Source organism: Talpa occidentalis, unplaced genomic scaffold (assembly GCF_014898055.3).
Source record: "Talpa occidentalis isolate TD23 unplaced genomic scaffold, MPIMG_talOcc4v2.1 talOcc4.17, whole genome shotgun sequence".
In the NCBI taxonomy this organism is placed as follows: domain Eukaryota; kingdom Metazoa; phylum Chordata; class Mammalia; order Eulipotyphla; family Talpidae; genus Talpa; species Talpa occidentalis.
The window spans coordinates 56,996,968-57,011,195 of NW_023601754.1; the positions used below are offsets into that span (position 1 = coordinate 56,996,968).

General features: G+C 44.1%; 1 protein-coding gene across 11 annotated transcripts in view; it reads left to right on the forward strand.

Moving 5' to 3' along the window:
* The first annotated feature begins 261 nt into the window (after positions 1–261).
* Positions 262–14,228, forward strand: part of LOC119250095 (uncharacterized) — a 40,890-nt gene continuing 26,923 nt past the window's right edge. For 7 of the 11 annotated variants that reach the window (XR_005126225.2, XR_008552612.1, XR_008552616.1 and 4 more), the window contains exons 1-2: positions 405–846; positions 1,357–1,506. Coding sequence is in view for 5 of the 11 variants with exons in the window: in XM_037517795.2 (XP_037373692.1) it covers positions 798–846; positions 1,357–1,506 (199 nt within the window). In the remaining 6 variants the exon portion in view is untranslated. Of the gene's footprint in view, positions 300–404; positions 847–1,356; positions 1,507–14,228 lie in introns of those variants that run through there. The other 4 variants (XR_008552613.1, XR_008552614.1, XR_008552615.1 and 1 more) reach the window with 4 other exon arrangements.

The window sequence follows — 14,228 nt, forward strand, 5'->3', positions numbered from 1 at the left end:
ATTTCTTGATGTGGAAATCCTCATGTATATTTGATCAGTGTTTTTGTTGTTCATGGAAGAAATGCAGTGTAGGCCAGAGGTGGAGTGGGTGAGAGGATTCACGAGAGACAGAGTGGGAAGCAGACTAGGAGGAGGTTTACCTCACGAACTGCTGAGGGATCAGCCCCTGAGACAGGGGAGCACGCGCGGAGCCGCCCAGGGCTCCGGCATTGGGCTTCCGGGCTCGTCTGCGCAGGCGCGGCCCGGCCCGGCGCCCTCTTCCCGGAAGTCCGGCCTCCGCTCTCGCCGCCGCCCCGCGGGTGAGTGGACCTTGTCTCTGGAGGGTGGGGCTGGGGCGACGCGGAGGAGCCGCGGGGTGTGGGGAGAAGGGGAGGTGGGGTTTGCGGACAGTGTGGAGAGAGGAGCTTCCGGCGGGGACCTGCGGGCAGCTGTCGGGGAGGAGCCGCGGGCCTGTGACCGGGCGCCTGGGAAGGGGCGGACCGTGACTGGGTGTCGGGGGGCCCTGAGGGTAACGCAGGGTGAGCCCCTCCAGTTGACGGCCTTTAGTGTTTTCAGGAGTTCTCAGTGGGAATGTGAGGTTCTGTTGGTGGTTGTCATGGAAGTTAACAAGTCCTCGCCCACGGGGACTGTTAGAAACATGGAGTGCGGCGGGTTTACGTGGATCCCTGAGCGTTTTCTGTGTCAAGATCCACCCGCGTTCACTGCCTTTCACAAAACACGCCTGACCATTTTGTTTCTGGAAGTCGGGCGGTTCTGCATTTTGGGCTTTTCCCTCCACTGATGCTGGTGCTGCCGGGATGACGCAGGAGGCTGCAGTTCCCTGGTGCCCTGATGAGGCGGGTTGGGGTAAGAATTTCACTCTCTGCTCGGTGGGTTTATCGTGGCTCTCACTTGGCCATGTGCCCCTGACAGGCCGGCCGCGGGTGTCTTCCCAGGACGACGGCGGCCCAGAAGGGAAGCCCCCCTGGAAAGAGGTTTTCATTCTCCGCGCGTGCACTGATTCCCTTTGGCCCAACATCCCAGGGCAAACCCACCTCATTGTCAGAGGGGGGTGCACAAGGAAATGAATCCGGGGAGCAAGGCTCTCGGAACCATTTCTGGGAATGAGCCATTTCATTTCCTTTGAAATTGTGTCCAAAATTTTTTTGAGTGATTAATCATCCCTGAAGGTTTTTTTTTTTTTTTTTTTTTAGTTCTTAGCATGAACTGTTATTCAATCAGTAGAAAGTATCAGTTTTTATTAACTTATGGTAAATTGTTAACCTAAATTCTACTAATAAGGGACTTGGTCCTTTCCTGCCCCTTCTAGAAGTGTAACACAGCTGTCACATGAAGTGACTTTCTGGTCTCTCCCAGGCAGTGTGTTGAGGGCTCTGGAGAGGAGACTGGACAGGGCCCAGGTGCCAGCTGCCTCAGTCCTCTCATGCTGGACCCTTCTACCTCTCCCAGTGCCACTCCAGAGTCCTTATGCATTTCTGAGAGCAGCAGACAATGAATCAATCTCGGGTGAGTGAATTGCTTTTCTTTAGCTTGTGGTCTGTACACTGACTTTATGCACTTTATGAGAGTTCATAAACTGAAATGCAAAAGTAGAAAGGTATAAAGTTTTCTCCAAGGAAACATACATCAGCAAGACAGAGATGTCATGGAGATACATGCACGGAAATTGGCCTTTTCCATGATGCCGTGTCATAGAGTGAGATGCGTGCTCCCTGATGAGACCAGACCCCTGGGGGACACTGTGCTGATTGTGGTGGGACCTGAGCACTTGCAGAGCAGAATCTGACACTGGTTCTTTATTGACTGAGTAGGTGATGACGTGGACTGTGGCTCTTCACCTGTCTGGAAATACACACTTACCTTGTTCTGCACTTGTCATGGTTACCTCTTAGATGCTAGGTAAAGGCCCAGTGAGAGGAAAGGTGGGTGCAGACCTGAATGCAGGTGTGGGTGCTCTCTTTAAACAGACACTGAAAAAACATAGTGTGTCCCAGACAACTGTTGGTGGCCCTTTCATGCCGGGATCAGTTTTGGATTGTGTGACAGTTGAATTCAATGGGGGGGGGCTTCAATAACTCCCCATGCTTTTTCTCAGGTTGTCTGTGCACCCACACAAGTTGCCCAGTGGACTGTTCAAAGTCACATTATCTGACAGTTGTTTTCACTGTTCCTTTGCATTTCTCCTTGATGCAGTCTCAAGTTGGACTTGTACTCCAGCCCAGTTACACGTCACTAACCTTTGCATTCCTCAAATTTCCTGCCACATTGATAATACTGTCTATGACCTTCTGGAAATTTTTTTTCAATTGTTTAAAACTTTTATGTACTTAATAGTTTGTTAGTTTACGTTCTTTACTTCTTTTTGGCTCAGTCTGTCTTTGACATTGTCGCACTACTAGCCCTTTAACTGAAATAGTGTGTTACTTTTCTCCTGCTTTCCTGATGGATTTGGCCCTCTAGCAAGCACCCTGGTCCATTTCCTGGCCTCTTGGTCAACATTATCTTCTTTTTGCCTTGCAGTTTTATTCCTACTGTTTTTTGTGTATAAATATTGTTTGTGTATTCATACACATGAAAGCTTCTGATATTAATCTTCATTTTTTTTTGTTTTTTTAAAGATTTATTTATTTATACAAGAACTGGGGTATAGGCCAGAAGCATGGGAGGGTAGAGGATTCACCAGAGACAGAGCGGGGAGCAGAACAAGCAGACAGACTGAAAACACTGCAGGCGAGACAGAAGAGGTCTGCTGCCCCATGTAGGTATCTCCCTGGCAGCCTGGAATTGAACCCGCACTGCAGAGGCTGCAGACAGCTTCATAGTGCTGCGCTTGATCCGCTGTGCCACCAGGGAGGCCCTCAGACGTCCTTTTTTCACTTATTTCACTCAATATAATCACCTCCTGGTCCACCCATTTTGTCCTAAATGCCACCCTTTGGTCTTTCCTCACAGGCATGTAATAATGCTGTTCAGTATGTGCTCCACATTTCTCTCTCCATTCACCTGTTGAAAGGCCTTCAGTTGCTGCCATGACTAGGCAGTTGGGAACAGTGCTGCTCTGTATGTAGGCATAGATAAATCTTTTCATACTTGCATTTTTGTACTATTTGTATAAATAACTGAATCACAGATATTGCTGGATCACGTGGAATTTCCATTTTTATTTTTTTAAGAAATCCCTATGCCATTTCCACAGGGCCTGTACCAACTTGCATTGCCACCAGCAGGGAGTGTAAGCTCTTTTTCACTGCAGCCCTCCAACGTTGCTAATTCCATTGTCTTTTTTTATTTGGACCATAATCACTGGAGTGAGGTGTACATCACTACTTTACCATATTCACTTAATACTAGTTTTTTACTAGTCTTTTGGTTTCTCTTAAGTATATTGACATGTGCTCTGTGAATCGTGGCAGTATCACTTTTTCTTTTCCAATTTGTATTTTTTTAATAATATGTAGGTAAGTTCCAGTTATTCCCGTTTTTTTTTTTTTTAAAGAAGACATTTTCAAGTATAGGGAATAGTTAGTTCTTTTTAAAAAATATTTATTTATTTATACAAGCACTGAGTACAGTCAGAAGCGCGGGAGGGTGATAGAATTCACCAGAGCCAGAGTGGGGAATAGAACAGGCAGACCGACGAAATACACTGCTGAGGGGAGCAGTGGGCGTGGCAGGAGAGGTCTGTTGTGCCATGTGGGACCCTCGCCAGGGGCTGGAGATAGAACCAGTGCTGCAAAGACGGTGGGCAGCTTTGCAGCCCAGCGTTCAACCACTGGGCCACCAGGGGAAGCCTTCCAGTTACTCCCTTTTTGTGAAGAATTCTTATCAGTGCTGTTTGAACATATGTTGAGATGATCATGTGGTTTTTGTCTTTTTACTCCCCTGGTGGTTGACAGTGGCTGTTTTGCATGTATTGAACTAGCCTTTCCTCCCTGGGATGAGTCTACTTGATCGTGAGCCATCACTGTTTGGTATGTTGTTGTACTCAGTTTGCTAGGATTTTATTGAGGGTTTTTGCATCCATGTTCATCAGTGATAGTGGTTTAAAATTTTCCCTTTTGGGGGCCTCCCTGGTGGTGCAAGGGGTTAAGACGCAACCTATGAGGCTGTCCACAGCATCTGCAACACACGTTCGATCCCCACAGTCTCTGCAGCACGAGTTTGATGCCCGGCCGGCCAGGGAGCAACCCACAGGGTGCAGCAGACCTCACCTGACTTGCCCGCTGCTCCCCTCAGCAGTGTACTTCAGACATTCTGCCTGTTCTGTTCCCCACTCTGTCTCTGGTGAATCCTCTCCCGCCCGCCCCCCCCACCACCTCTGGCCTGTACACCAGCTCTTGTATGCATAAATAAAAAAATCTTTAAAAATTAAAAAAATAAAATAAAGTTTTCCCTCTTTGTTTGCTTTTGGCATCTGGAGAATGTTGATCTCCTAGAGTGTGTCAGGGAGTTATCTTCCATTTTCAATTTTTTGGGAGTTTTAAATGTTTTTGTATTTGCTTCTGTCATGGTGTCTCTGACAATTTCTTCTCCATTTTCCTGAATGCTTGTATTTCTTCTGTTCCTGAATGTAGCTGATACACATGTTCAGTTCTAGTCCTCTTCACACTGCAATTCTCCTGACTGAGTCAAGCCACTGTGGCTTGGCAGTTCTACTGCCACTCACAAGCTCAGTCTCCCGCCCAGTCACAGTGCCACAGGCTCAATTCCCTTTGGCACCAGGCCCGAGTGTGGTGCAAAAACACAATTCCATGCTATTTTCTTGTCCCTTTGTTCATATCTTCAATAAAAGTTTGCGCTGGGAGAGTGAAAGTCAGAGCTACTCTCGATGGCTCTCCCATCAGGCTCCCCCCACCATTGCAAATTCATTTATTCTCCGCGTCTTCATTAATGGCAGAGAACTTCATTGGCTGTCCTTCTGCAGCAGTGGGTCCGAACAGGGTTACGAACTCTGCAACCTCAAGGAATGAGCATGTGGTGTGTTCTCTAGCGAACCTCTATAGTCATGGGTCGCAGCTGACTAAGGGGATTAGCTAAGGTTGGGGAACAAATGGGGCAGAATTTGACTCATCATCGTTATATAACCCTTTAAAAATGCCTGTTAGAACAGAGTGGAGCCACTGTCTCCACCCACAGCTCAATGAGCTGTTAGATTGGGTCCTTCAGACCTCTCCATGGTGCCTGGATGAAGGTGTTTTGGATATAGAAACTTGGGTATGAATTGATGAAACTGAAAAGGCATCCTAAACAAGGTATGAAAATCCCTGCTCTAGTTTTTTCAGCATGGGTTTTGGTATGAACAGCTCTGGAACCTTTTCAAGAAACTTTAAAAAAACACAAATGAAATGTAAATATGAGGTTCCTGGAACTTTTTGGCTTCTGATACCTTCAGCACCACTAAATTAAAAGGAAAATGGCTGTGAAAGTAAAAGCCCTGAAGGTCAATGGTCCCATAATAATCCTTTACAGAAGGAATCAGTTGTTGGTATAACTCCCATAGCCAAAGCTGTGAAAGAACAAAAGACAATTTTTGCAGAAGACCCAGAAATGGCTTTTCCAGTACAGGAAATGCCCGATCCTAATGTTATCCTACAGTAACTTCAATCTTTTGACCTCCAACTTTTAAAATCTCTAAGAGACAGTGTTCGAGAAAATGGAGTCCAAGCCCCCTTCACTTAGGCTAGCCTAGATACTTGTCAACAAATTTGCTTGCCTCCTTTTGATTGGCACAGGCTTGCAAAAGCGAGTTTAACTGGTGGGGCATACTTGCAATGGAAGGCAAGTGTTGGAGACTATGCACAAGAACAAGCCAGGATTAATCAGCAAAATAACTTCAATATTTCTTTCGAGGGCCTCCCCAGTGGCACAGCCACTGGGCTGCAAGGCTGCCCGCAGCCTCTGCGGCACCGGTTTGAACCCCGGCCACCGGCGAGGGTCCCACATGGCGCACAGACCTCTCTTGCCACGCCCGCTGCTCCCCTCAGCAGTATACTTTGTCAGTCTGCCTGTTCTGCTCCCCGCTCTAGCTCTGGTGAATTCTCTCATCCTCCCATTCTTCTGACTGTACCCAGTGCTTGTATAAATAAATAAATAAAATCTTTAAAAAAAATTAACCCCTCAGGTCAAATAAAGTATGACTTCATTAGTTATTGTTATTTTTTAAACACCAAATGCTTTTCATTTCTGTGAAGTATATTATCCCAGATAATATTAGTATAATGGTGTATAGTAAGAACTCACTCTTCTATTACTAAAAGACATTTGATGATTCTCCATGATATATAGACAATTTTACCTGCCACTTATTTTCACAAGACCCCTCTCTCACTTGTTGTCTTGTTACAGGGCAGGGAGAGGAGCACCCCACACCCCACAAACCTGCCTGCTCTAAATAGTTTCTGCCATCCGCCGCATCAAGACAAAACATGAGACTTTAATGGGAAGGAAGTTTAATACAATTAGTAAACAACACAGGAAAGGCAAAGAATATAGTTTCTAAATCAAGCACCCAAAGTTACCCATCATCTTGTGGCAAAAGTCCACCCAAGCAAGATTGGCCCAGAGCAAGGCCTGAAAGCCTGCCACAGGTCTAAAGCACCTTCCAGTGGGGACCCACAAAAAAGGATCAGAAACAACCAGACAAGTCTGGAAGGAAAAGAGCAAAATCAAAATCACGACAAAAGCTGCCATCGTCACCTCCCCACGAGTCTCACCCACATCTGTGTCACCCAGCCCATGACCAAAAGGCAAGTGCATTTTTTTCATGTGTCTCTCAGCTCCATATGCCTTCTTCAGGTCTCTTTCTGGCTGCATCCTGCTTCCCTCCTTCCTCAGTCTCCTCTGCAGCTTCTCTCTCTGCTCAGCTCCACCCTCCTTTTGGGTGGGGCATGAAATCTGGAACCTCCCCCCTTCCTGGGGACCACCCTGTTACAAGAGGAGTTAGTGTTCGGCTGTCCTGCATGGACTGAGGGGCTCAGGCCAAGGCTACTCTTTGGCAGGCCCTAAAATGTGGAGGAATGGCCTTCCAGTTGCCCTAGGCCCAACTGGGTGAACGCCTCTTGCCTCTCTGCCTCGCTACCTTGCTAATCTGTGTCAGTCGAGCCACCATTCCCTCTCTGCCTTGGGAAAAGAGCTGGCTCCTGAGTTCTGTTTTCAAACCAGGTCTCAGTCTTGCTGCAAAATATAGTGGGTATGGTTCCACCATGTAAGAGGCCACTAGGGCTGGCTGCCACTTTCTAGAAGACTCCCGTGAAAGGATAAGTTGACATGCACCCCGGATTATCTCTAGTCCCACCAACTGCAAGAGAAAGGGTGCAGCAACACAGGAACTCATAATAAGCACCCACATGTCCCACCCCGCACCTCTCCACCTCTTAGGATTGGAGAAACGAGACCTGAACCTGCTTTTTACAACCTCTCATCTACTACTGCTCTTTCCTAACTTGAAGCACAACCTTTCACTGCTTTCCTTTTCATTGTAATCAGCTGCAAGTCCACAAACTGTAAGTTTCCAGTAACCCATCCAGCCTTTTTCTTGCTCAAGTAGAGCTCCCTGTCGTGGAGTTCCCCCCTCAGAGCTCCCGCTCAGAGCATCCCCTCTCTGAATCCTTGTCTTTTAAGCACCTTAGTACATCATTGGTACACCTTAGTACATCATTGGTACTTCCCTTGCTGTGGAGACCAGATTTCCTGTCCTTGGTTAAACATTCTTCTATCTGCCTTAACCTTAAGCCTCGTGCGGGACTAAGACCACTCCAGTCAGCTGATTTAGACCCTACCGTCTCAGAGCCAGGTTTCTCATCTTGTGCCACACCTCCTTTTCAGTTTTTTCTATTCCTGTCCTCCATCACTGATGATCACTCCAAAAGGTTAGTTTCCATTCATTGTCACATAAATGACTTCCTTGCCCCAGGCCACCCGGCCCCTCCTCCTTGCCCCCTGGAAACCACCATTTCTTCTAATGATGTTAGAGTTTGTTTTTGTTTTGTTTGTTCATTTTTTTTAATCTTCCAAAGATGAGTGATATGACTTAATTCACATCACCTAATACCCTCTAGTTCCATCCATGTTGTTGTAAAATGGCAAAATTCCATCGTTCTTAGAGCTGAGTAGTGTTCCACTGAGCAGATACACCACACCCTGTTTACCCAACCATCCATCATATTCTTTGCTCCTTTGTCAAAGATTAGTTGACCGTAAATCTGTGGGTTTGTTTCTGGATTTTCTATTTGTTTCCATTGGTTCGTGTGTCTGTTCTTGTTCCAATACCATACAGTTTTAATTATTATGGCCTTGTGGTATAGTTTGAAGTCTGGGAGTGTGATACCTACATTCCCTTCTTTTCTTTTCAGGAGAACTTTGGCTATTTGGGGTTTTTGGTGACTCCATATGAATTTCATCAATATTTGTTCTATTTCTTGAAGAATGTCCTTGAAGTTTTTATTGGAATAGCATTGAGTCTGTAAATTGCTTTTGGTAGGATGGTCATTTTGATAACATTAATTCTTCCAATCCATGACCAGGGGATGTCTTTCCATTTCTTTGTGTCTTCTTCTATTTCTCTTAACAGTGTTTTATAGTTTTCTTTGTATAGATCCTTTACCTTCCACCCTCCTTTTGGGTGGGGCAGGGAACCTGGAACTTCCCCTTTTCCTGGGGACCACCCTGTTACAAGCATGCAACCAGATTTGGAGGTGAGGTCTTTAAAGAGGTGATTTAGGTAAAATGATACATTAAGGGTAGGTCCTAATTCACTCTGACTAATGTCCTTTTAAGAAGGGGAAATTTATGGGGCCTTCCTGGTGGCTCAGCGGCTAAGGCTCAGTGCTATCACTGCTATGGCCTGAGTTCAATATCTGGCCAGGCGCATGGTGGCCACATGGTACAGCAGACTTGTCCTGTCTCGCCAGCTGCTCCCGTCAGCAGTGTATTTCGGTAGATCTGCCTGTTCTTCTCTCCACTCTGTCTCTGGTGAATTCTCTCACCCCCTCCATACCCCTGGCCTATACCCCAGCTCTTGTATGCATAAATAAAATTGTTTAAAAAAAAGAAGAGGGAATTTGAGCACACCAGGACACCATGGCTGCTCAGAGAAGAAAGACCACATAAAGAGGCAACAAGAGGGCCCGGGAGACACGCACACAGCCCCGGGCTGCCGGTAAGCTTGCGCGGAAAAGCGGTGCGCTTGGCGCGCTTGAAAACCAAATGCAGACCGGGATCGCGGCTGCCCAGGTCCCCGCGCCTGCGACCTAGGCTTGCGGGGAGACGCGCGGAGGCCCTCACGGGGGGTGAAAGTCCCTCACTGAGTAAGCAGGAACCAGGCGCCCAGGCACGGGAGCGGGGTGCAAAAGGCGCCATTCCCACGCCACTGAACTGGGCTACAGCCCGCGTCCTGGACCTGAGGGCTTTGAACTGAGACCCGGGGCACGAAATTCTGGGCGTGGGTTCTCCACGACGGTGGGGCACAAGGCAGACACAGCACCCCAAAGCCGTTGAGGTTTACCCTACCATTCTCGCTCTCTGTTCCCTGTCCCACGGGGGTGGGGGGGTTGAAAAACAGCCCCCCAAGGACAATAGGAGAGATCTCTGGCGCCACCTAGCGACCAGAAAAAAAAGTCATTAACACCCCATAGAACAGGGAAATTTCTTAAGACTTCTTGAAAAGGGCAGAAGGCTTCTGGAGGACCCAGTGGCCAGCTGGGAAGTTAGTCCACGCCAGGCCCCTTCCAACCAGCAGTCTGAGCCCACAGAGGGAGCAGGCACCCACGTCCGGGGCAGACCCGGCACGCAGAAGAGTGTGCCTGAGACCGGATGCGCAGGGACTGCGTCCCGCTTCGCCAGTTTAGAACAGGGACATTTCTTCAGTAAAGACTGCCTAAAACCAGCAGAAAGCTCCCCCAGAAGCCAGAGATGGTTCCTGGAGGAGCCAGAGGGGAGCGGAGAAGTTCACCCAAGATGACGGCCAGTACGAGCAACACAGTGTCCCAATGCATACGACAAATTAGAAAACAGACAGTAGGGAGTAGAAGAACCACACACAACCTAACAACGCCTCAGGAAAGAAGCACACCACAAAAAGAAAACCACCCTCCAGATTGCAACGACAGTAACTTGGAAGAACTTCTGAGCCTTCCAGAAAGAGAATTTAAAATTGCCCTGATTAAAAAAGTGGCAGAAGTCATAAAGGAAAACAATGATCAGAAGAAGGAAATTGAGTCCCTAAAGAGGGAAAACAATGGTCAGAAGAATGAAATTGAGTCCCTAAAGAGGGAAAACAATGGTCAGAAGAATGACATTGAGTCCCTAAAGAGGGAAGTAAAAGAAATGCAAGAGATCAAAGAATTAATGGAGGAACTAAAGAACTCTGGGAAAAGCAATGAAAGCAGAATAGATGAAATGGAAGAACGAATAAGTACTCTTGAAGACACAGAAATAAAAAGAACCAAAACAGAAAAGGAAAGAGAAGTACGAAGGAAAAAGAACGAAGAAAGACTTCGGGAACTATCTGACTCCATGAGGAAAGGAAATATAAGAGTTATAGGAATTCCAGAAGGAGAGGAGAGAGATGTAGGAACAGAGAAAATATTCCAGGAGATAATTAAGAGAACTTCCCAAATGCGGAGAAGGAGCTGAAAGTTGATATACAAGAAGCAAGAAGAACACCAAACTTCCACGACGAAAGGAAAAACACAGCAAGACACATAATAGTAAAGCTCCCAAGAATCCAGGACAAGGAAAAAATAATGAATCTGACAAGAGGGAAAAAACAGATAACATTCAAAGGAAAACCAATCAGGCTGACATCAGACTTCTCTGAAGAAACACTATGGGCAAGGAGAGAGTGGAGGGACATAGTCAACAGACTCCAAGAAAACAGATGCCAACCAAGAATACTCTATCCTGCAAAGCTCTCCTTCCTCTATGAAGAAAGAATATGGACTTTCCCAGACAAAGAGAAACTCCGGAATTTCATTACGACTAAACCCCCACTCCAAAAAATACTACAAGGAATCCTAAAGCCAGAACCTCAGAGGGACGAATAACAACGAAAGAAGACCAAAAAAAAGTTATTAAAAGAATAAATAAATAAAATCAAAGGAAAGACAAACACAATGGCAAATACAGATGCTAACATATCAATATTAACTCTAAATGTAAATGGACTAAACTCTTCAATAAAAAGACACAGAGTTGCAGCCTGGATTAAGAAACAAAACCCAACCTTTTGCTGTCTCCAGGAAACACATTTAGCTACAAAAGATAAAAATAGGCTCAAAGTTAAAGGATGGAAAACAATCCTACAAGCAAATGGACCAAAAAAGAAATCAGGAACAGCTATACTTATATCAGATAAAACAGACTTCAAACTCAAAAAAATAAAAAGAGACCCCAGTGGTCACTACATTATGATCAAGGGGACAATACATCAAGAAGAAGTAACACTCATTAACATATACTCACCAAAAGAAGGAGCACCAAAATATATCAGACAACTGTTGTCCTCTCTGAAAACAGACATCAGAGAAAACACATACGTAGTGGGAGACTTCAACACACCACTATCAACAATGGATAGATCAATAAGACAAAAAATAAGTAAAGAAACTAAAGCTCTAAATAAGGACCAAGAGCATTTGGGCTTAACAGACATCTATAGAACACTAAACCCAAAAAAAACGGAGTACACATTTTTCTCAAGCACACATGGATCATTCTCCAGGATCGATCACATACTGGGGCACAAGACAAACATCAACAGATACACCAAGATTGAAATCATACCAAACATTTTTTATGACCATGAAGGCATCAAACTAGAAATAAACCATAAAAAGAAGGCAAGGAACTATTCTACCTCATGGAGATTAAAAACCAAACTACTGGAAGACCACTGGACTAATGAGGAGATCAAAGAAGAAATTAAAAAATTCTTTGAATTGAATGACAAGGAGGACACTAATATCCTAAATGTATGGGATGCAGCAAAAGCAGTAATAAGAGGAAAATATATAGCAATAGAAGCTCACATCAAAAAACAAGAAAGAACTCAAAGAAACAACCTAATCTCGAAGCTCAGAGATCTAGAAAAAGAACAACAAAAAAACCCCAAAACCAGTAGAGGAAAAGAAATAATAAAAACCAAAGCAGAAATAAATGAAATTGAAACTAAAAAAACAATCCAAAAGATCGATGAAACCAAGAGCTGGTTCTTTGAAAAAAATCAATAAAATAGACAAACCCCTAGCCAGGCTCACAAAGGAAAAAAGGGAGAAAGCACAAATAAACAGGATCATAAATGAAAGAGGAGAAATCACAACGGACACAGCAGAAATCAAAAGAATAATCAGTAACTACTATGAACAGTTATATGGAAACAAGTTCAACAATCTAGAGGAGATGGACAAATTCCTACAACTCTACAATCACCCAAAGCTAGATAAAGAAGAAATAGAACACCTAAACAGACCAATTACAAGCAGCAAAATTGAAATGGTAATCAAAAACCTTCCCCAAAACAAAAGCCCAGGACCTGATGGATTTACAAATGAATTCTACCAAAGACTCAGAGACGAATTAGTGCCTATCCTTCACAAACTCTTCCAAAAAATTGAGAAGGAAGGGACAATACCAAACACGTTCTATGAAGCCAACATTACACTAATACCAAAACCGAATAAGGACAACACAAAAAAGGAAAACTACAGGCCAATCTCCCTAATGAACACTGATGCAAAAATCCTCAATAAAATTTTAGCTATCAGAATCCAACAATGTGTCCATAAGATAATTCACCACGACCAAGTAGGATTCATTCCAGGGACACAAGGATGGTTTAACATCCGAAAATCAATCAACGTTATCCAACACATCAACAAAAAGAAATATAAAAACCATATGATAATATCAATAGATGCCGAGAAAGCTTTCGACAAAGTGCAACACCCATTCATGATAAAAGCCCTTGAAATTCTTGGGATACAAGGAACATACCTCAACATCATAAAGGCCATCTATGAGAAGCCAACAGCCAGTATCATCCTCAATGGTGAAAAGCTGAAAGCAATTCCATTAAGATCTGGAACAAGACAAGGATGTCCACTCTCACCACTGCTTTTCAATATAATACTGGAAGTCCTAGCCAGAGCAATAAGACAAGAGAAAGACATCCAAGGAATCCAAATAGGAAAAGAAGAAGTCAAACTATCACTATTTGCAGATGATATGATAATATATATAGAGAACCCCAAAAACTCCACAGAAAAACTAATTCAACTTATCAATCAATTCAGTAAAGTGGCAGGATACAAAATCAACACGCAAAAGTCAGTAGCCTTCCTATACACAAACAATAAATCTGAAGAAGAAGAAATAAAAAATACCATCCCTTTTATTATTGAAACAAAATCAAATATTTGGGAATAAATCTAACAAAAGAGGTAAAGGACCTATACAAAGAAAATTATAAAACACTGTTAAAAGAAATAGAAGAAGACACAAAGAAATGGAAAGACATCCCCTGCTCATGGATTGGAAGAATAAACATTATTAAAATGGCCATCCTACCAAAAGCAATATACCGATTCAATGCTATTCCAATAAAAATTTCAATGTCATTCTTCAAAGAAATAGAATAATTATTGATGAAATTCATATGGAATCACCAAAAACCCCGAATAGCCAAAGCTCTACTGAAAAAAAAGAAGGAAATGGAGGCATCACACTCCCAGACTTCAAACTATACTACAAAGCCATAATCATCAAAACTGCATGGTATTGGAACAAGAACAGACATACAGACCAATGGAATCGAATAGAAAATCCAGAAATAAACCCACATATTTATGGTCAACTAATCTTTGACAAAGGAGCAAAGACTATGCATTGGAGCAAAGAAAGTTTGTTCAATAAATGGTGCTGGGAAAACTGGGTTGCTACATGCAAAAGAATGAAGCTTGACCACTACCTCACACCATACACAAAAATCAACTCAAAATGGATTAAAGAACTAGACATAAGACCTGAAACCATAAAATACATAGAAGGAAATATAGGTGAAACACTACATGATTTGCATATCAAAGACATCTTTACAGACACATCACCCAAAGCAGTGATAGTGAAGGCAAAGATAAACAGCTGGGACTACATCAAATTAAAGAGCTTCTGCACAGCAAAAGAGACAATAACAAAAGCAAAGAGAAACCCCACCAACTGGGAGAACATTTTTG